Source organism: Danio rerio, chromosome 6, assembly GCF_049306965.1.
Source record: "Danio rerio strain Tuebingen ecotype United States chromosome 6, GRCz12tu, whole genome shotgun sequence".
NCBI lineage: Eukaryota > Metazoa > Chordata > Actinopteri > Cypriniformes > Danionidae > Danio > Danio rerio.
Genome location: NC_133181.1, coordinates 62,607,779 through 62,630,000, shown reverse-complemented (window position 1 = coordinate 62,630,000; position 22,222 = coordinate 62,607,779). Strand labels below are relative to the sequence as shown.

At 40.8% G+C, this 22,222-nt stretch overlaps 1 protein-coding gene across 3 annotated transcripts in view; it reads right to left on the bottom strand.

Annotated features, from left to right (window-relative positions):
- shmt2 (serine hydroxymethyltransferase 2 (mitochondrial)) overlaps positions 1-22,222 on the bottom strand; it is a 63,826-nt gene that overhangs the window by 19,100 nt on the left and 22,504 nt on the right. For 2 of the 3 annotated variants that reach the window (XR_012407153.1, NM_001123374.1), the window contains 8 exon segments: positions 18,690-18,854; positions 15,712-15,791; positions 13,293-13,493; positions 11,190-11,271; positions 10,457-10,579; positions 6,027-6,166; positions 3,884-4,046; positions 1,988-2,087 (listed from right to left, as the gene is read on the bottom strand). Coding sequence is in view for 1 of the 3 variants with exons in the window: in NM_001123374.1 (NP_001116846.1) it covers positions 1,988-2,087; positions 3,884-4,046; positions 6,027-6,166; positions 10,457-10,579; positions 11,190-11,271; positions 13,293-13,493; positions 15,712-15,791; positions 18,690-18,854 (1,054 nt within the window). In the remaining 2 variants the exon portion in view is untranslated. 3 annotated transcript variants of the gene reach the window in all.

Genomic DNA, 22,222 nt, shown 5'->3' with positions numbered 1-22,222 from the left:
CAAATATTGCCCAAATGATGTTGAACAGATTCAGGAGTTGTTCACAGTATTTCCTCTAATATTTGTTCTTCTGGAGAAAGTTTTGATTAGTTTTTTTTCCGGCTAAAATAAAAGCAGTTATTATTAGTTTAAAGCCAGTTTTAAAGCCATTTTAATGTCAATATTATTAGCCCCCTTAAGGAATTGTCTCCAGAACAAGGCAAGGCAAGTTTATTTATATAGCACATTTCATACACAGTGGCAATTCAAAGTGCTTTACATAAACAAGAATAAAAGAAACCAGTAAAATAAAAATAAAAACAAATAATAAAAATGCGTAAAAACAAAACATAAAAACAGGTAAAATGTGATATGAAAGAATGAAGAAGAAGAGAAAAACATGATAGTGCAATCTGTCGGACGCAGCACAGTGCTCATTCAGTAAAGGCACAGCTAAACAGATGTGTGTTCAGTCTTGATTTGAATGTGCCTAATGTTGGAGCACATCTGATCATTTCTGGAAGCTGATTCCAGCAGCGAGGAGCATAGTGGCTGAAGGCAGATTCACCCTGCTTTGACTGAACTCTTGGAACTTCTAGTTTATATGACCCTAAAGATCTGAGTGATCTGTTAGGTTTGTATTCAGTGAGCATATCTGTAATGTATTTAGGTCCTAGGCCATTTAGTGATTTATAGACCAGTAGTAATACTTTAAAATCTATTCTGAATGTAACTGGCAGCCAGTGTAGAGACCTGAGGACAGGTGTGATGTGCTCTGATTTTCTGGTTCTGGTTAGAATTCTGGCTGCAGCGTTCTGGATGAGCTGCAACTGTCTGACTGTCTTTTTAGGAAGGCCAGTGAGGAGTCCATTACAGTAATCCACCCTGCTGCTGATAAAAGCATCAACAAGTTTCTCTAAATCTTCACTAGAAACAAAGCATCTGATTCTTGCTATGTTTTTGAGATGATAGTATGCTGATTTACTGACTGCTTTGACATGACTGTTGAAACTCAGATCTGACTCCAGAGTCACACCAAGATTCTTGACCTTATTTTTTGTCATTTGACCTTTAGTGCCAAGGTACGCATTTACCTTGAGAACCTCATCTCTGTTCCCAAACGCAATGACTTCAGTTTTCTCTTTGTTTAACTGAAGAAAGTTTTGGCACATCCAATTGCTCATTTCATCAATGCATTGGCAGAGGGTGTCAATGGGGCTGTAGTCATTAGGCACTAAGGCTAGGTAGATCTGAGTGTCATCAGCATAGCTGTGGTAGGAGATTTGGTTCTTTCTCATTATTTGGCTCAGAGGGAGCATGTAAAGGTTGAACAGGAGAAGTGCACTATTGTTGTACAATGACTTGCCTAATTACCCTAATTTTACCCTAATTACCCTAGTGAAGCCTTTAAATGTAAATTTAAGCTGTATAAAAGGTGTCTTAAAGAATATCTAGTCTAATATTAGTTAGTAATACTAATGCGGTAATTTTGACAGCACTACAAATATTATCAAAGCATTATCAAATAATATCAAATATTTCCTAAATGGTGTTTAACAGAGCAAGGAATTTTTCACAGTATTTCCTATAATATTTTTTCTTCTGCAGAAATTCTTATTCGTTTTATTCCAGCAAGAATTTTTATCTTTTAAAAACCATTTTAAGGTCAATATTTTTACCCCCTTAAGCAATATTGTTTTGATTGTCTACAGAAAAAACTGCTGTTACACAATGACTTGCCTAATTACCCTAACTTTACCCTAATTAACCTAGTTGTCACTTTAAGCGGAATACTAATTTCTCAAAAAACATCTCAAATATTATTTACTGTCATCATGACAAAGAGAAAATAAATCAGTTATTAGAGATGAGTTATTAACACAATTATGATTAGAAATCTGTTGGAGAAATCTGAGGGCTAATAATTCTTTAAGACTTTAACCGCATGTTTGAGTGTGTGTGTGTGTGTGTGTGTGTGTGTGTGTGTGTGTGTGTGAGTGAAACCCACCAGAGACGAGTGTGTATCCCTTGTCCAGCAGTGCGGCCGCCATGGCCTTGGAGTTCTTCAGAACCTGAGCGATATACTCTCGAAACATGGGCGACGTGGCCTGGAGACACACCAGAGAACAATCCTTAATTATCAAAAAACACAGACGAGCTCCCAGTGCAGGAGCCGGTGTTCAGCAGACCATCAGAGGGAATCAGACATGCTCGAGCTCAAGGATGATCCTGCATGTGGGTATTAACCCTGCTGCAGGTACAGTTGAAGTCTGAATTATTCGCTCTCCTGTATATTTTTTTACACGATTTCTGTTTAATGGAGAGCAACACATTTCTAAACAATAATTTAATAATTAATTTCTAATAACTGATTTCTGTGTGGTATTTTGAGCTGAAACTTCACTATACACACTAGAGACATCAGAGACGCTCAAAGTTGGGCCTGTGGGTCAAAATTGGCTCATGGTAACCTTTGATTTGGCCCGCCATCCCATTTGAAAAGAAAGGGAGCCTGATAGGGAGGTGGTTACAGTGGCATGGGGAGACGGTGCAAAAAAAAGAAAAATTTTAAAAATTAATAAAATAAATAAATGAATAAAACAAGCCCCAGACAACCTTTTCCAACTTCAAACTCCAGCACTTTTCAAGCACTTTCAAGGTGCATTCTTATGCTTTTCCAGCACTGAACCACCACAATAAATGATGTTTATATATGCTGTATGTAGTTTTTTCACATTTAAATCCATTGTGCTACTTAAAAAACACAATATGACAACCTAAATCGTTGAATACTTTTGAACATGGTTTATTAGGTTAGTTCACCCAAAAATGGTAAAAAAAAACAAATAATATAATACATTGTATACAACATATTGTATACATTGTGACAGTTGAAAAGAGGTGCTATTTGTGTAGGAACAATGTTTCGGTCAGAGTTATTGATCCGGAAAATACGATTCTGTGAATCTGTTGCTAACTTTACTGAACTAGTCAAGTTTAGGATTGATTTCTGTTATTTATTTAGAATAATATTCATTCATTCATTTTCTTTTCAGCTTAGTCCCTTTATTAATCTCGGGTCACCACAGTGGAATGAACCGCCAACTTATCCAGCATATATTAAACGCAGCGGATGCCCTTCCAGCCGCAACACATCACAGGAAAACACCCATACACACTCATTCACACACATACACTACAGACAATTTACAGCTTATGAAATTCACCTAGAGCAAATGTTTTTGGGACTTGGGGAAACCGAAGCACACGGAGGAAACCCATGCCAACACGGGGAGAACATGCAAACTCCACAGAGCAACGTCAACTGACCCAGCCGGGGCTCAAACCAGCGACCTTCTTGCTTCACCATGCAGCCTCTGAGCAGTTACTCAGTTATTTACTGCTGTCATTAAAAGATCATGACTCCTTGAGTCAATGCGAGTCTGAACAGCCACACTGTGTTGAGCCGCATCGCGCAGCAGCCCCAATCCTCCACCCTCAACATCTCTTACTCATATGCATTAAACCAATTGGTGATCTGCCAATCAGGATCTGCCACATAATCCAATCTGGAATCTTGAGGTTGTCAAACTGACGTTATTCTCTCTTCTGGCTGCCGTTATCAGTCTTACACTATTGCTTTCCTCTTCCTGAAAGTCTTGACAACACCATCCTGAAGTTTATCTGTTATTATTTCAGCAAATCAAATTGTAAATAATGATGTGTTGTGCTCTCCCATTCACCGCACTCTGAGTTCACCAAGGATGAGCACTTCTGCTGCCGACAAACCCGCAAATGTGAAAAGAGGTCATTTGTGATTTGCATTTGATGATGTGCATTCTGAATGTACAATAATAAACAGTGGTGTGATGGTATGCATGACAGGGTGAAAGTGAATTTTTACCTGTTTGAGAGCCACTGCGACGCCGGCGATGGCGTTATTGTGTGGGCCGCCCTGAAGCGAAGGGAACACAGAGAAGTTGACCTTCTCCTCCAGATCATACATGATCTCTTTGCCCTTCTTATCAACCGAACGCACACCCTTACGGTAGAAGATAAGTCCCGCCCTGGGGGAGGAGTCACACAAGAAGGGGAGGGGTAACAGTTAATGCTTGTAAAACTGATACTGTGTACATTATGCATACAAGCAGTCAGAAAAAAAACAACAGAAAAACTAATTCTGCACCAACTCTGAGCTAATGTTCAACAGCAGGTGACGCTCTTGACTAGCGTTTAACAGCAGATGGTTCTCTAGGCTAGTTTATAACAGCAGATGGCGCTCAAGGCTAGTTTTTAACAGCAGACGGCGCTCTAGGCTAGTTTATAACGGCAGATGGCGCTCTAGGCTAGTTATTACTGGCACTCTAGGCTAATTATTAACAGCAGAAAACGCTTTAGGTTAGTTTTTAACAACAGATGGCGCTTTAGGCTAGTTTTTATTTACACTGAGTGCTCTAGGCTAGTTTTATTGGTGGCTTAGGATAATTTTTAACAGCAGATGGTGTTTTAGTCTAGTTTATAACAGCAGACAGTGCTTTAGGTTAGTTTTTAACAGCAGACGGCGCTCTAGGCTAGTTTTGAACTGTAGATAGAGCTCTAGGTTTGCTTTTAATGGTGCTCTAGGCTAGTTTTTAACAGCAGACGGCGCTCTAGGTTAGTGGTTAACAGCAGACGGCGCTCTAGGCTAGTTTATTACAGCAGACAGCACTCTAGGTTAGTTTTATTGGTGCTCTAGGCTAGTGTTTACCAGCTGATTGTGCTCTAGGTTAGTGGTTAATAGCAGATGGCACTCTAGGCTAGTGTTTAACAGCAGACGGGACTCTAGGCTGGTTTTTAACAGTAGACTGCACTTAAGGCTAGTGTTTAATAGCTGATAGCACTGTAGATTAGTTTTATTGGTGCTCTAGGCTAGTGTTTAACAGCAGATGGAGCTCTAGGCTAGATTTTAACTGCAGAGGGTGCTGTAGTCTAGTTTTAATAGTGCTCTAGGCTAATGTTTAATAGCAGATGGCGCTCTAGGTTAGTGTTTAATAGCAGACGATACTCTAGGTTAGTTTTTAATAGCAGATGGCGCTCTAGGCTAGTGTTTAACAGCAGACAATGCTCTGGGTTAGTTTTTAATAGCAGATGGCGCTCTAGGCTACTTTATTGGTGCTTTAGGCTAGTGTTTAACACCAGATGGTGCTCTAGGTTAGTTTTTAATAGCAGATGGCGCTCTAGGCTACTTTATTGGTGCTTTAGGCTAGTGTTTAACACCAGATGTTGCTCTAGGTTAGTTTTTAATAGCAGATGGCGCTCTAGGCTAGTTTTATTGGTGCTTTAGGCTAGTGTTTAACACCAGATGGTGCTCTAGGTTAGTTTTTAATAGCAGATGGCGCTCTAGGCTAGTTTTTTGGTGCTTTAGGCTAGTGTTTAACAGCAGATGGCACCATAGGCTAGTTTTATTGGCGGTCTAGACTAGTGTTTAATAGCAGACGGCGCTCTAGGCTAGTGTTTACCAGCAGACAACGCTGTAGGTTAGTGTTTAATAGCAGATGGCGCTCTAGACCAGCTTTATTGGTGCTTTAGGCTAGTTTTTGACAGCAGACAACACTCTAGGTTAGTGTTTAATAGCAGATGGCGCTCTAGACTAGTTTTATTGGTGCTCTAGGCTAGTGTTTAACAGCAGACAACACTCTAGGTTAGTGTTTAATAGCAGATGTCGCTCTAGACTAGCTTTATTGGTGCTCTAGGCTAGTGTTTAACAGCATACGACGCTCTAGGTTAGTGTTTAGTAGCAGATGGCGCTCTAGGCTAGTTTTATTGGTGCTCTAGGCTAGTGTTTAACAGCAGATGGAGCTCTAGGATAGTCTTCGGCTTATTTTAATGGATATAACTGATATAAAATATAATAAAATTGTTTTGTTGGGAAATAGATATAAACATGTGTACTCATTTATGCTGAGAACTACATGTGCGAACATTGTAACTAACATTGACTGTGCTAGCATGTGTTTTTCATGTGTTCTGCACTCCTGTCTTTCTAGAGGTGCATGATGGGATTGTACCTGGAGCCTCGCAGTGATTTGTGTGTGGTGGTGGTGACGATGTCTGCGTGCTGGAATGGTGAGGGAATAGCTTTAGCTGCCACCAGTCCGCTGATGTGCGCCATGTCGGCCAGCATGTATGCGTTGATCTCGCTGCACAGCTGGAGAGAGGCAGAAAACACACAATAACAGTCATGAAAAAATAAAGAGTAATGAAGAGCTGACAGCAAACATCCCAATCAAAGTGTTCCCGTTATCAGAGAGTGACCCGATGAGATCCGCTCGCTCCGGGGAACCAGACCCAGATACCGCAAACACACTTCTGAGCATGACGACACGCTTTCAGGGTAAAAATAATTTCCAGCTGATTATACACTGATAATTTTATGCACACTGATGCACTTAATCTGTACTGATGTGTGTGTGTGTGTGTGTGTATGTGTGTGATGCTGACCTTGTGTTTATCTACCAGAGAAATCAGGCCACAGTGATTTCTAGCAACTGAAACACACACACACACACACACACACACACACACACACACACACACACATACACACTCGCACATATACACACAAGCGCTCACACAAAATTATACGCATACACACTCATAGCCCGCAGTGGCAGCTTAAGAAAACACTGCAAACCTAGGGGAACAAAAAATGAGGAAAACGCACACACACTCACACATGTAAATGCATGCACACACATACTAACACACACACACACACACACACACACACACACACACACACACACACACACACACGATTGATAACTACTTCTTTATATGCAAAACTGCCAGCCAATCGGTTTACTTAGAGTCTACAATTAGCCACGCCCACTCAAACAGCGTATTCAGATAAGAAAAAAAATAGCACAGAAAATCCTCAAATAATTCTAAATTATTTATCTGAATCACCTACATTATTGCTGTAAATTAAATTACTGTAAATTATTATTGTAAATGGACATGAGAGAACAGTAAGAAAAACATTAAGGTACTTCATGACCACTTTAATCATTAAATTCTGAATTTTTCCTCAGAATTATGACTTTAATTATGAATAAAACAACAACATTGAAGTTCTTCATAACTCCTTTAATCTTGCAATCTAGAATTTTTTCCACAATATTATCACTTCATATCTATTAAATATACACTAACTGGCCACTTTATTAGGTACACCTTACTAGTCCCAGGTTGGACCTCTTTTGCCTCCAGAACTGCCTTAATCCTTCATAGCAGAGATTCAACAAGCTACTGGAAATATTCCTCAGAGATTTTGCTCCATATTGTCATGATAGCATCACACAGTTGCTGCAGATTTGTCGGCTGCACATCCATGATGCCAATCTCCCGTTCCACCACATCCCAAAGCTGCTCTATTGGATTGAGCTCTGGTGACTGTGGAGGCCATTTGAGTACAGTGAACTCATCGTCATGTTCAAGAAACCAGTCTGAGATGATTGAGCTTTATGACATGCTGCGTTATCCTGCTGGAAGTAGCCATCAGAAGATGGAGACACTGTGCTCATAAAGGGATGGACATGGTCAGCAGCAATACTCAGGTAGGCTGTGGCGTTGATGCTCAATTGGTACTAATGGACCCAAAGAAAATCTCCCCCACACCATTACACCACCACCACCAGCCTGAACCGCTGATACAAGGCAGGATGATCCATGCTTTCATGTTGTCTGAGCCGAGCATCTGAATGCGTCAGCAGAAATGGAGACTCATCAGAGCAGCAACGTTTCTCCAATCTTCTATTGTCCAGTTTTGGTGAGTCTGTGTGAATTGTAGCCTCAGTTTCCTGTTCTTAGCTGACAGGAGCGGCACCCGGTGTGCTCTTCTGCTGCTGTAGCCCATCCGCCTCAAGGTTGGACGTGTTGTGTGTTCAGAGATGCTCTTCTGCAGAGCTCAGTTGTAGCGAGTGCTTATTTGAGTTACTGTTGCCTTTCTATCAGCTGGAACCAGTCTGGCCATTCTCCTCTGACCTCTGACCTCATCAACAAGGCATTTGCGCCCACAGAACTGCCGTTCACTGGAGATTTCCTATTTGTTAGAGCATTCTCTGTAAAGCCTAGAGATGGTTGTGCGTGAAAATCCCAGTAGATCAGCAGTTTCTGAAATACTCAGAGCAGCCCGTCTGGCAGCAACAACCCTGCCACGTTCAGAGTCACTTAAATCCCCTTTCTTCCCCATTCTGATGCTCGCTTTGAACTGCAGCAGATCTTCTTGATCATGTCTACATGCCTAAATGCAGTGAGCTGCTGCCTTGTGTTGACGAGCAGTTGGACAGGTGTACCTAATAAAGTGGCCGGTATGTGTATATTTTTTCCTAAAAATGTTCAAAGTTGCAATTAAAATATAGCAGGATTCAGATTTTTTTCTCTGATTTGTTTTTAGATATCTGTTCTTCTGCTGCAGAATTAAAATAAATAAATATAACGCATAATTGCAGTTTGTATCTCACAGTTCAGGCCTCTCAGATCTGCAGATTCACACTTGTAAAACACAATTACCACTTCCAGTGTTCTGTTAGTGTTCTCTGTGGTGGGAATAAGCTTGTGCGGAGCTCTGTTCACACCCTAGCGAGTGCCCTACATAGATGGCACACAACAAAGAGCACGCATTAATCCTAGGAGAGCTGATGACACCTTCACATGCTGTCTATGTAGGGCACTCAATAGTGGTCAGAGCAGAACAGATTCAGGACGAATGAACTAAAGCCATCGTAAGCGCTCAGAGAGTGACAGCAGAACGGCATTATGGGAGTTTGACTGAGTGTGAGTGTGTGTGAGCATGCATACATGAGGGGATGTGAGCGTTTGAGCTTGTGTGTGTGTGTGGTTGTTTGAGAGTGAATTTGAATGTGTGTGTGTGTGTTTTTGTTTGAGGGTGAAAGTGAATTTGAATGTCCGAGTTTGTGTGTGTTTGTGTGTGTTTATTTGAGAGTGAACTTGAATGTTTGAGTTTATGTGTGTGTGTGTGTGTGTGTGTGTGAGTGTGTGTGTTTGTTTGAGGATGAATTTAAATGTTTGAGTTAGTGTGTGTGTGTGTGCGTTTATGTATGCATGAGTCCGAAAGAGTGTGTGTGCATATGTTTGTGTGAAAGGAGTGTGCATGCACGAGTGAGTGTGTGCATATATATGTGTGTGTGTGTATGCATAAGTCTCAGAGTGTGTGTGGGCATGCATGCGTGTGTATTCGAGTCAGAGAGAGAGAGAACGTGTGTGTGTGTGTGTGGATGTGTAAGGAGTGAGTGTGCACATGTATGTGTGTGTGCATGCACGAGTGAGTGTGTGCATATGCATAAGTTTCAGAGTGTGTGTGGGCATGCATGTGTGTGTGCGAGAGTCTGAGGGAGCTAGAAAGAAAGAGAGTGTGTGTGTGTGAGAAAGGAGTGAGTGTGCAAATGTATGTGTGTATGCACGAGTGAGTGTGCATATATGTGTGAGTGTGTGTGTATGCATAAGCCTCAGCCTGTGTGTGCATGCATGCGTGTGTTTGTGAGTCTGAGGGAGTGTGTGTGTGTTTATGTGTGTGTGTGAAAGGAGTGTGTGCATGTATGTGCGTGTATGCATGAGTGACTGTGTGCATATATGTGTGGGTGTGTGTGTCAGCATAAGCCTCAGCCTGTGAGAGAAAGTGTGCATGTGTGTAAGGAGTGAGTGTGCACATGTATGTGTGTGTGTATGCACGAGTGTGTGTGCGCATATATGTGTGGGTGTGTGTCTATGCATAAGTCTCAGCCTGTCAGCCTGTGTGTGCATGGGTGTGTGTTTGTGAGTCTGAGAGAGTATATGTGTGTGCGTGTGTGTGAAAGGAGTGTGCACATGTGTGTATGCATGACTGAGTGTGTGCATATATGTGTGGGTGTGTGTGTGTATGCATAAGGCTGACAGAGAGAGAGAAAGAGGGGGGTAAGTGTGCTTGTGTATGAGTGTGAGTGTAGATGTGTGTGTGTGTGTGTGTGTATTCATGCATGAGTCTGAGAGAGTGTGTGTGAGCAAAAGTGGCAGAAACAGTGAATGTGTTTGTCATCTCTGAGGCGTCAGGCATGAACGGTTAAACACAAATGTGTCAGAGAGACAGATGAGTGTGTGTGTGTGTGTGTGTGTGTGTGTGTGTGTGTGTGTGTGTGAATAAAGAAAAGAGCAGTCACAACTGCAAAAATAAACCCTGAGAGAAAGAGTTTATAGTGTTTCTATATTAATGCGTCTGCTGGCACTGCTTTAACTGCAGGCAGGAGCTACACACACACACACACGCACACACGCACACACACACACTTTACAAACAGACAAATATTACACTGCTGGTTTTTACAACACCAGATTTAACAGCAATGACTTGCCTAATGACCCTAATGAACCTAGTTAAGCTCTTAAGTGTCTCTTTGAGCTGAACACTGGTGTCTAGAACACTCTGAGTGCTGTCCAGTACCGTCTTGATGCGGCAGTAGTCGATGAGTCTGGCGTAGGCGCTGGTTCCAGCGATGATGAGTTTGGGTCTGAAGAGTTTCGCCGTCAGCTCCATCTGATCATAGTCGATCAGGCCTGTTTTAGGCTGAGAGAGACACACAGACATGCTCACATTACACACACACACACACACACACACACACACACACATTACAGAAACTAATGACATACAGTTACTAAACTAAAGTAAATCAGCCAATAATGATCAACAACAATTAAAAACAATCTGCTTCTGGTCAAATTTTCAGATTACTTGCCCTCTCTACCACACACACACACACACACACGCATGCGCTCACACACACACGCTCATGCTCTCGTCTCACTCTCTCAAACTTCTGTCTTCATCTCTGCTGTGTGTTTCTGAGATCCGGATAGTAGATAATCTCGCTCTCTCTCTCTCTCTCTCTGGGTTTCTGTCTGTTCACTCCATCACTCTATGTGTATGTGTGTGTGTGTGTGTGTGTGTGTGTGTGTCTGAGGGCTGCCTGTCGATTTCCTATTATCTCTCCCATAGAGGAGACACTGACCACTCATCCATCACACACACACACACGCACACACACACGCGCACACACACACACACACACACACGCACGCACGCACGCACGCACACACGCACACACTTTCTCTTCATTAGTCGTCATCATTTATGATCACTATAGTACTGAAGACCTCAGTTGTGTGTAACTCACGTTGAGTTTGTAGGGCATCGACTCAAAGTAGATGGAAGTGGCGGAGATGCGGCGGACGTCAGACATGTACCCGTGTGTGAGACTGAGAGAAAAACACAGAGCTCAGGTCAGGGTCATCAATGAGTGAGTGAGTGAATGAATGAATGAATGAGTGAGTGAATGAACGAGTGAGTGATTGAATAAACAAGCGAATAAACAAAGGAGTGAGTGCATAAGAGAGAATGAGTGAGTGAGTGAATGAGTGAATGAATGAACGAGTGAATGAGTAAGTAAATGAATAAATGAGCGAGTGATTAAGTGAGTGTATTAATGAACTGATAAATGAGTCAACGAGTAAGCCAATAAGAATGAAGGAATGATTGCATGAACAAGTTAAATGAATGGGTGAATGAGTGAGTGAATGAGTCAAAGAGTGAATAAATGTATGAGTGAGTGAATGAGAAAATGAATATATGAGGAAATAAAAGGAGTGAGTGAGTGAGTGAATGAATTGATGAATGAGTGAAGAATGAATGAGTGAATGAATTAATGAATGACTGAGTGAATGAGTGAATAAATGAGTGAGTGAATGAATAAGTAAATTAATGAATGAGTGAATGAATGAGTGAATTAATGAACTGATGAATGAGTCAATGAGTGAGCAAATGAGAATGAATGATTGAATGAATAGGTGAATGACCTATAAATGAGTAAATGAGTGAGTGAATGAATAACTGAAAAAATAAAGGAGAGTGAGTGAATTAGAGTGAATAAGTAAATAAATGAGCGATTAAATGAGTGAATAAATTAGTAAATGAATGAATGAATGGAGTAAATGAGTGAGTGAATTATTGAACTGATGAATAAGTCAATGAGTGAGCAAATGAGAATGAATCAATGAATGATTGACAGAATAAATGAAATGTACGGGTGGATAAATAAATGAGTGAGGAAATGCATGAATGAGTCAAACAGTGAGTAAATGAGTGAGTGAATAAATAAATGAGTGAGTGAGTGAATGAATGAGTGAATAAATAGATTAATAAACAAAGGAGTGAGTGAGAGTGAATGAATGAGTGAATGACTGAATGAACGAGTGAATAAATGCGTTAGTGAATAAATGAGTGAATGAATGAGTGAGTGAATTAATAAACTGATGAATGAGTTAATGAGTGAGCAAATGAGAATGAATGAATGAATAAATAAGTGAAATAAATGTGTGAATGAGTGAGTGAATGAATAAGTGAATGGATGAATGGGTCAAAGAGCGAGTGAGTAAACTAATGAGTGAGGGAGTGAGTGACTAAGTGAATGAATAAATGAAAAAATGAAGGAGTGAGTAAATGAGTGAATGATGAATGAATGAGTGAATTAATTAACTGATGAATGAGTCAATAAGTGAGCGAAGGAGAATGAATGAATGAATGATTAAATTAAAGTGTGAAATGAATGGGTGAATGAGTAAGTGAATGAGTGAGGGAATGGATGAATGAGTCAAAGAGTGAGTAAATGAGTAAGTTAATGAGTGAATAAGGAAATGAATGAGTGAATTAATAAATGAGTGAATGAATACATTAATAAAAGGAGTGAGTATATGAGTAAATGAATGATGGAATGAGTGAATAAATGAATGAGTGAAAGAATAAGTGAAATGAATGAGTAAATGAATAAATGAATGACTGAGGGAGTGAGTGGATCATTGAACTGATGAATGAGTCAATGAGTAAGCGAATGAGAATGAATGATTGAATGAACAAGTGAAATGAATGAGTGAGTAAATTAATGAGTGAGTGGATGAATGAGTCAAAGAGTGAGTGAGTGAATGAATGAGCGAGGAAGTGAATGAATGAGCGAGTGAATGAATGAGTGAGAAAATGAATGTATGAGCGAGGAAGTGAATGAATGAGTGAGTGAATGAATGAGTGAGTGAGTGAATGAATGAGCGAGGAAGTGAATGAATGAGTAAGTGAATTAATGAGCGAGGAAGTGAATGAATGAGTGATTAAATGAATGAGCGAGGAATGAATTAATGAGCGAGGAAGTGAATGAATGAGTGAGTGAATGAATTAATGAGCGAGGAAGTGAATGAATGAGTAAGTGAATTAATGAATTAATGTCACTCACTGTCCACCATCAGGCAGGTCCAGGCCCATGATGCGCTCGTGTGGGTTCAGCACTGCTGTATACGCAGCGAAGTTTGCTGGAGATCCAGAATAGGGCTGAACATTCACACCCCAGAGCTGCGGGTCCAGATCAAACGCTTCCAGAGCTCTCTTCTGACACAACAACTCGATCTGATCCACCACCTCCGCTCCGCCGTAATACCTGCGCACACACACACACACACACACACACACGCGCACGCACACACACACACACACACACACACACACACACACACGCGCACGCACGCACGCACACAGACAGACAGTCAGTCAGTCAAACTCATCAGACAGTGTGACATGACAGACTGAACCCCAGACAACCTAACATTTACACATTTGAAAATCTAAAATAATAACATTTCTAACAAGTAAAAATAAAAGCATCAAAAATAAAATCCTAAAATTATGTTTGAGAAAAGAACTAAATTATTTTATCCTACTTTTCTTAAGCTTTACATGTTTATTAAATCAGGGCATGTGCAGGAACACTACAGACAATTTCAATACCTTTTAAAGCCTTTCTCAGAATAATTGAAGATGTCATCGCCACTTCAAGTTCTAATTAGTATCAAACCTTTGAATGAATGAATTAATTAATGAGTGAGTTAATTAATGAATGAATGAATGAACAAGTGAATGAGTAAGTGAATGAATGAATGAGTGAGAGATTAAGTGAGTTTATTAATGAACTGATGAATGAGTCAACGAGTAAGCGAATAAGAATAAATGAATGATTGCATGAATACGTGCAATGAATGGGTGAATGAGTTAGTGAGTGAATGAATGAGTGAGTGAACGAATAAGTCAGAGTGAGTAAATGAATTTGTGAGTAAATGAGAAAATTAATAAGTGAATGACTAAATGAAGAAACAAAGGAGTGAGTGAGTGAATTAATAAATGAGTAAAGAATGAATGAGTGAATAAATGAATAAGTGAATAAATGAGCAAATGAATAAAAGAGTTTTTTCACTTATTTCACTTAAATGAATGAATGAGTGAATGAGTAAATGAATGAATTAGTGAAATGAATGAATGAACTGATGAATAAGTATCAAACCTTTAACTGATCTATGGTTTCGCTACATGTGGAGAGCGTCACAAATTTCTTGACACTGCCTGGAAAGAGGAGCTCGCCCGGACCACCCCAGCCTAAACTAATCGCGTGGCTTGAGCATCCCAATGTTAATATTTGGAGGAAAATAAATATATTTATGCTTTATTTTTTAGTCAAACACATTAGACAACGCTTGAACACAATTGAAGACCTCGTAAAAACCTGATTAAGACTTTTTAATAACTTTTAAGGGCCTTAATTTTCCCATTATTGATTTATAAGCTTTTAATAATTTAAGACCCCGCAGACACCCTGTAAATACATACAAAACAATCCTAAACACACAAAAAGGTCGCGCGGGTATTGAGGGTGGTGTCACGGACGCCGCCCTCTCTTTTCTGCTGGCCTACGTGGTCACCTACTGTAGGTCGCCTCTATGGACGAGCTGGCCATGTCTTCGTATAGTTTGCTTGTTCTTCCCGTGTTCCCACATGCGCTATAGGGGAATTGATGAACTGAATTGCCCGTAGTGTGTGTGTGTGTGTGTGTGTGTGTGTGTGTGTTTCCTAGTGTTCGATCACGGTTGGAAGGGCATCCGCTGTGTAAAAATATATGCTGAAATAATTGGTGGTTCATTCCGCTGTGGCAACCTCTGCGGAATAAAGGGACTAAGCTGAAAATGAATGAATAGATGAATAATATACACTGTTTCATTAGAAATCTTGAGTCTTAAGCCTCATTCTCTCCACAAGCGATTTGCAGCAGCGAAGCGACAAGCGTTCATTTCAACAAAGAATAAGCGACTTCCTGCGACCTCCATCTAGGCGAGCGACACTGACCGCTGGTGACCAGGTGGATGTGTTGAGCAAACCACAAAGTTGAGAATCCTTCAACTTTATGCAAATGAAGAGCGACTTTGTCAAGCGTCAGCCAATAGGAGCAGCAGTAGAGCTCACGTGATCCTCTCTCAGCTCGCCCAGAGGCTGGTTGTATTCGTGCAGTGTAGACCTACACACCCCTGCGGTTGAAGCAGGCCGTCACCCAGAGCGAAAGGCAGCTACAAAGTCACTGCTAACCTGAATGAGGCATTTAATCCATGTTGGTTTAATGCAAAAAACACTAATGACAGATAAAAAAGGCAACAGTGCGAACTCTAACAGCAGGTCTATCTCAGACTTTAGACCAGAGTTTGTCTTCATCAGGTCAGCAGTTGCAGGTACAGTGTGAATGTGTGTGTGTGTGTGTGTCTGCCACAGTAAACAGCAGCTCAGTGATGATGCTGTCGGTGCTTTTAAATCTATTTCTGGGTAAATGAACAGCTCACCTCTTCCCCGGGTATCCCTCTGAGTACTTATTGTTCAGACACGAACCCTGAGCCTCCAGAGCCGCACGACTGCAGAAATTCTGTCAACATACACGCGCACACACACACACGCACAACCACACATGCACAAACACATACGGATGCACACACGAAGACACACATACATGCACAGAGACACAGACACAAGCATGCATGCACATGCACACACATACACAAACACACACACACACACAAACAAACAAGCACGCACGCACACATGCATACACACACGCACGCACGTACACAAACACATACATAGACCCAGACACACACAGACACATGCACAAACACACACACGCATACACAGAGATACACAGTTATAGAACCAGACACACAGACAAACACACAAACACACACACACATACATGCGGAGACATACAGACACACATACATAGACACAGAAACGCATGTACACACAAACACGCATGGACAGTTGCATGTGTACACATACACACACAGATGAAAACACACACATGCACAGAGACACAGATTGCACGCAAACACACACAGACACAAATGTGCGTGCACAAACACATGCACGCACACACGCATGCACGCACAGACACACACAGGCAAAGAACCAGACAAAAACATACATATACAAACACACACACGCGCACGCATGCACAAACACACATGAACAGGTACATACAGACACACACAGACAAGCATGCACACACAAACATGCATGCACAGATGCACGTACACACACACATACACACACACACACACACACACAGACAGACACAGACACACACAGACACACACACACACACACACACACTGTAAATGACACTCAGAGAAACAGATGAAACTCACAGCCTCTTTGAACAGCACAAACACATTTAAAAAGAAAGATGAGGTTAAAGTGAGTGTGTGTGTGTGTGTGTGTGTGTGTGTGTGTTTTAGTCGCTCATATCTCTGCTTCATCAATCAGCATCACTCCACTCATCCATTCATTCATCCAGACATAATAAACACATCACAACACTACTGTAGAAGTTAATCACAGTCATTCACCACACATCCATTCATCTGAGTAAATGAACACATCACATTATATATGCGTTACTTAGAGTTTACTACATCCACAATATATCGACTCCTGCATTCCCTCTCTCAGATTAGACAAGTTTATTTATTTTATAATTGGCTTTGTAAGTGATTTATTTTTGTCACTTGTGTGATTTTCAGTACAATAATCCATTAATGTATTGTACACTCACTGGCCACTTTATTAGGTACATCTTACTAGTCCCAGGTTGGACCCCTTTTGCCTTCAGAACTGCCTTAATCCTTGATGTGAGAGATTCAACAAGCTACTGGAAATATTCCTCAGAGATTTTGCTCCATATTGTCATGATAGCATCACACAGTTGCTGCAGATTTGTCGGCTGCACATCCATGATGCCAATCTCCCGTTCCACCACATCCCAAAGCTGCTCTATTGGATTGAGCTCTGGTGACTGTGGAGGCCATTTGAGTACAGTGAACTCATCGTCATGTTCAAGAAACCAGTCTGAGATGATTGAGCTTTATGACATGCTGTGTTATCCTGCTGGAAGTAGCCATCAGAAGATGGAGACACTGTGCTCATAAAGGGATGGACATGGTCAGCAGCAATACTCAGGTAGGCTGTGGCGTTGATGCTCAATTGGTACTAATGGACCCAAAGAAAATCTCCCCCACACCATTACACCACCACCACCAGCCTGAACCGCTGATACAAGGCAGGATGATCCATGCTTTCATGTTGTCTGAGCCGAGCATCTGAATGTGTCAGCAGAAATGGAGACTCATCAGAGCAGCAACGTTTCTCCAATCTTCTATTGTCCAGTTTTGGTGAGTCTGTGTGAATTGTAGCCTCAGTTTCCTGTTCTTAGCTGACAGGAGCGGCACCCGGTGTGCTCTTCTGCTGCTGTAGCCCATCACTTAAAGTCACTTAAATCTGCTTTCCTCCACATTCTGATGCTCGCTTTGAACTGCAGCAGATCCTTATAATCATGTCTACATGCTGAAATGCAGTGAGCTGCAGCCATGTGATTGGCTGCTTAGACATTTGCGTTAACAAGCAGTTAGACAGGTGTACCTAATAAAGTGGCCGGTAAGTGTATATTTGCCATTTTATTTTCATTTGTAAAGCACTTTGAGACAAAATGTGTTTATTATTTATTATTAAATGTTTATTATTATTATTATTACTAACATTATTATCATTGTGTTAACCGGACAACCTATATATGTGTGTGTCAGCAGTGTGTGAGTATGTCCAGCCACTAACAGTAAACATCATTGGGGAAAAGCCCCGCCCACTAGTGCCCATCTCTCCATCTCATTAGCATAAGCAGCCACCCTGAGTGAGAAGCAGCCGTCTGTCCATTAGCCATTAGAGTGTTTGAGCTGCTGAAGATAATGTCAGCATAGACTAAGAGGATTATAGATGTGGAGTTTTACATGAACAGTGACAGGAGCGACATAGACTGACACTAACATCAACACACACTCACACTGAAGCACACATGCACACCTGACCAACACACACACCGCTGTTTGACATCTGTCACTATGCTGATGCATATGCATTTGTAGCTCCGCCCTCTTCTGAAAAGAGCACAATCTCATTTGCATTTAAAGGGACAGTCACCAAAACACCACAATTAGGATCAATGCCTGAAAGGGTCAGTTTCAGAGAGCTGGAGGACACTATCTGTGAGCTCAAACTTCACTACACACTCTAGAGACTCATTTTAGATGTAATAACAGCTCCTCTTTAAATATTAACTTCATTGAACCATTATAACTCATCATATGGGCCATGATCATTATTACAGAAATCATGTCTTGTGTTGTGTGTTCGCTTTTAGGATGTTCCTCTGCTAGTTTAATAAGCCAGAGGTTATGAGCTGCTGCTGCTGTGTGTGTGTGTGTGTTCTGATCACCTCAGAGGCGATGAGCTCCAGTCCTCGACACTGTCTGTCCTTCTCCTTCAGCAGCAGATCCCACATCTCTGGGTCATCCTGAGACAGACTCTCCTGGCCCGTCCAGGAGCCCTCGGCGCGCACACACACCGCTGCGGAGGAGCGCTGGACACGCCGGCACAGGGGCTGAACAAACAAACAAAAAACACACATACACATACAGAGAGAGAGAGAGATAATCCACATTAACTCAAGCCTGAACTCCAGAATAAACAAACTGCACAAAACAAACACTCAAGATCAACCCGCAGAGCCTCAGGAGTGAGCGGAGTTATTAAGACTTGGTTTCACACACTCTCTCTTTCTCACACACACGCACGCACGCACGCACACACACACACATACAATTTCATAGATATGCATACGCTCGTACTCACACACACACGCACACACAAAACAAATACATGCTCACACAGACACACGCATGCACACACAACAAACAAATGGATGCTCACAAAGACACACACACTCACACACACACACATGCACACACACAAAACAAATACACGCACACACGCACACACACACACACACACACACACACACACACACACACACACACACACACACACAAACAAATGCACACTCACACATCCACACACACACACGCATGCATGCACACACGCATGCACACACGCAAGCCCACACAGATACACACACACACACACACACACAAATTCACAATCTCACAGATACTCATACACACAGATAAACTCACATGCACATACACACACACACACACACACGCACACACGCACACACGCACGCACACACACAGACACACACAATCTCACAGATACACATATGCACATAGATGAACTCACACACACACACGCACACACACACACACACACACACACACACACACACACACACACACACACACACACACACACACACACACACACACACACACACACACACACACACACACACACGCCAAACAAATGCATGCTCACACAGACACACATGTACACACACACACACGCACACACAAAGGCATGCCCACACAGACACACACACACACACACACACACACACACACACACACACACACACACACACACACACACACACACACACACACACACACACACACACACACACACACACACACACACACACAGACATACACACACACACACACACACACACACACACACACACACACACACACGCACACACACACACACACACACACACACACACACACACACATCTGTGTCCCTGAAGCAGCGACAGCTAAGGACAAGACTCAGAGTTTACTGACCTGTGTGTGTGTGTGTGTGTGTGTGTGGCAGTCGCGCTGACAGAAGTCAGGCACTCTGTTCATTACTCCGCACATTTAATTTTCAGCATTTGGCAGATGTTTTCATTCCACACGCCTCACGCTGACGATGAAGACGACAGTAACATGCAGATCATACATATATATGAATGTCATACTGGCAGCACTAAACCAACTGCACAAAAACTGTGTGTGTGTGTGTGTGTGTGTGTGTGTGTGTGTGTGTGTGTGTGTGTGTGTGTGTGTGTGTGTGCGTGTGCGTGTATTTTTTTGTTTGTGAGTGTATGTGTTTCCATGCGTGTATCCATGTGTCTTTGTGATTGTGTTTATGAGTGTGTATGTGTCTATATTCATTTGTCTGTGTGTGCATATCTATGTTTGTGTGTGTTAATGTATGTGTGTGTATCTGTCTGTGTGTCTGTCTGTGTGTGTGTTCAGTCCGAGGGGCTGATGGGAAATAAATGTCTCTCTGTATGATCAACAGTTTCCTTGAGTCCGTCTCTCAAATGAACGCACCGCCGTCGCTCTGCTAATTGTTTTTTAATAACAGATTTTAAGTGCAGCTATTCTTCAGGCTCCTGGTGCGACGAGAGCCTCGATTAGCATTATTAGCTTTATTAGTGTTAATTATGAAGCTTTCGGTTCAGGAGCGTTTCTCCACATTCAGCATTTCTGGGCAGAAATAATGCGCACAAACACGCTCGGAGGTCACGGTGAAAAAAATGTGATGTTATTAGTTTTGCAGAAATATGTGAGGTTATTAGTATTGAGAAACAGGATGTTATTAATATTGTGAAATTTAGCAATATTGTTAGTATTGTTAAAATTCGCTATGTTGTTAGTATCGCAATAATTTGCAATGTAATTAGTATTGCAAAAAATTGCAAAGTTACTATAATTGCGAAAATTTACAATGTTATTACAATTGCGAAAATTTGCAATGTTATTAAAATTGTGGAAATTTTGCGATGTTATTAGTGTTGCATTGTAATTAGTATTGCAAAAAGATTATTATTGCGAACGTGAAGTTATTTCTAATTGCGAACATATGTGATATTAGTATTGCGTAAAAATGTGTAATGTTATTGGCATTGTGAAAAAATGTGACGTTATTGGTATTATGCACATTTATAATGCTATTGGCATTGCAAAAACGTGATGTTAGTATTGTGAAAACGTAATTTTATTAGCATTGTGAACGTGATTTAAAAAGTATTGCGAACGTGATGTTATTAGTGTTGCAGAAATATGTGGTTATTAATATTATGAAAATATGACGTTATTAGAATTGCGAAAATGTGCAATGTTATTGGAAATGCAATATTGTTAGTACAGCAAAAACATGATGTTATTATATTGTGAAAATGTAATTAATATTGCAAAAATATGCAATGTTAAAGTATTGCATAAATTTGCAATGTAATTAGTAATGCAAGTATTTGCAATGTTATTAGCGTTGCGCTGTTATTAGATGTTATTATTTAGTGCTAGCATTTCTTTTGTTATTGCTATTACACAGTATTACGAAAATGTGTGATTTTATTGACATTGCGAAAATGTATGATGTTAGTGGCACTGGGAAAATATGTGATGTTATTAGTATTGCGAAAACATGAGGTTATTGATACTGCGAAAACTTGCAATGTTATTAGTGTTGCAAAAATATTATTGTGAACATGTGATGTTATTGCTATTCCGAACATATGTTATATAAGCATTGCGTAAAAATGTGTGATGTTACTGGCATTGTGAAAATATGTGATGTTATTGGTATTGCAAACATATGTAATGTTATTGGCATTGCAAAAATATGATGTTTGTATTGTAAAAACGTGATGTTATTAGTATTGCGAACATGTAAGGCCATTAGTATTGTGAACATATGCGATGTTATTGCGAAAATATGTTATTAGTATCAAAGTTATTAGTATCGCAAAAATGTGCAATCTTATTAGTATTGCTAAAATTTGCGATTTTATGAGTATTTCAAACGTAATGTTATTGCTATTGTGAACATATGTGAATGTTATATTGCAAACGTGATGTTATTTGTATTGGAAAAATGTGTGATGTTACTGGTATTGCCAACAAATGTATTGTTTTTGGCATTGCACGTATATTTGATGTTATTATTGTGAAAATGTTATGTTATTAGCATCACAAACATATGTGATGTTATTAGTATTGTGAAAATGTGATGAATGTG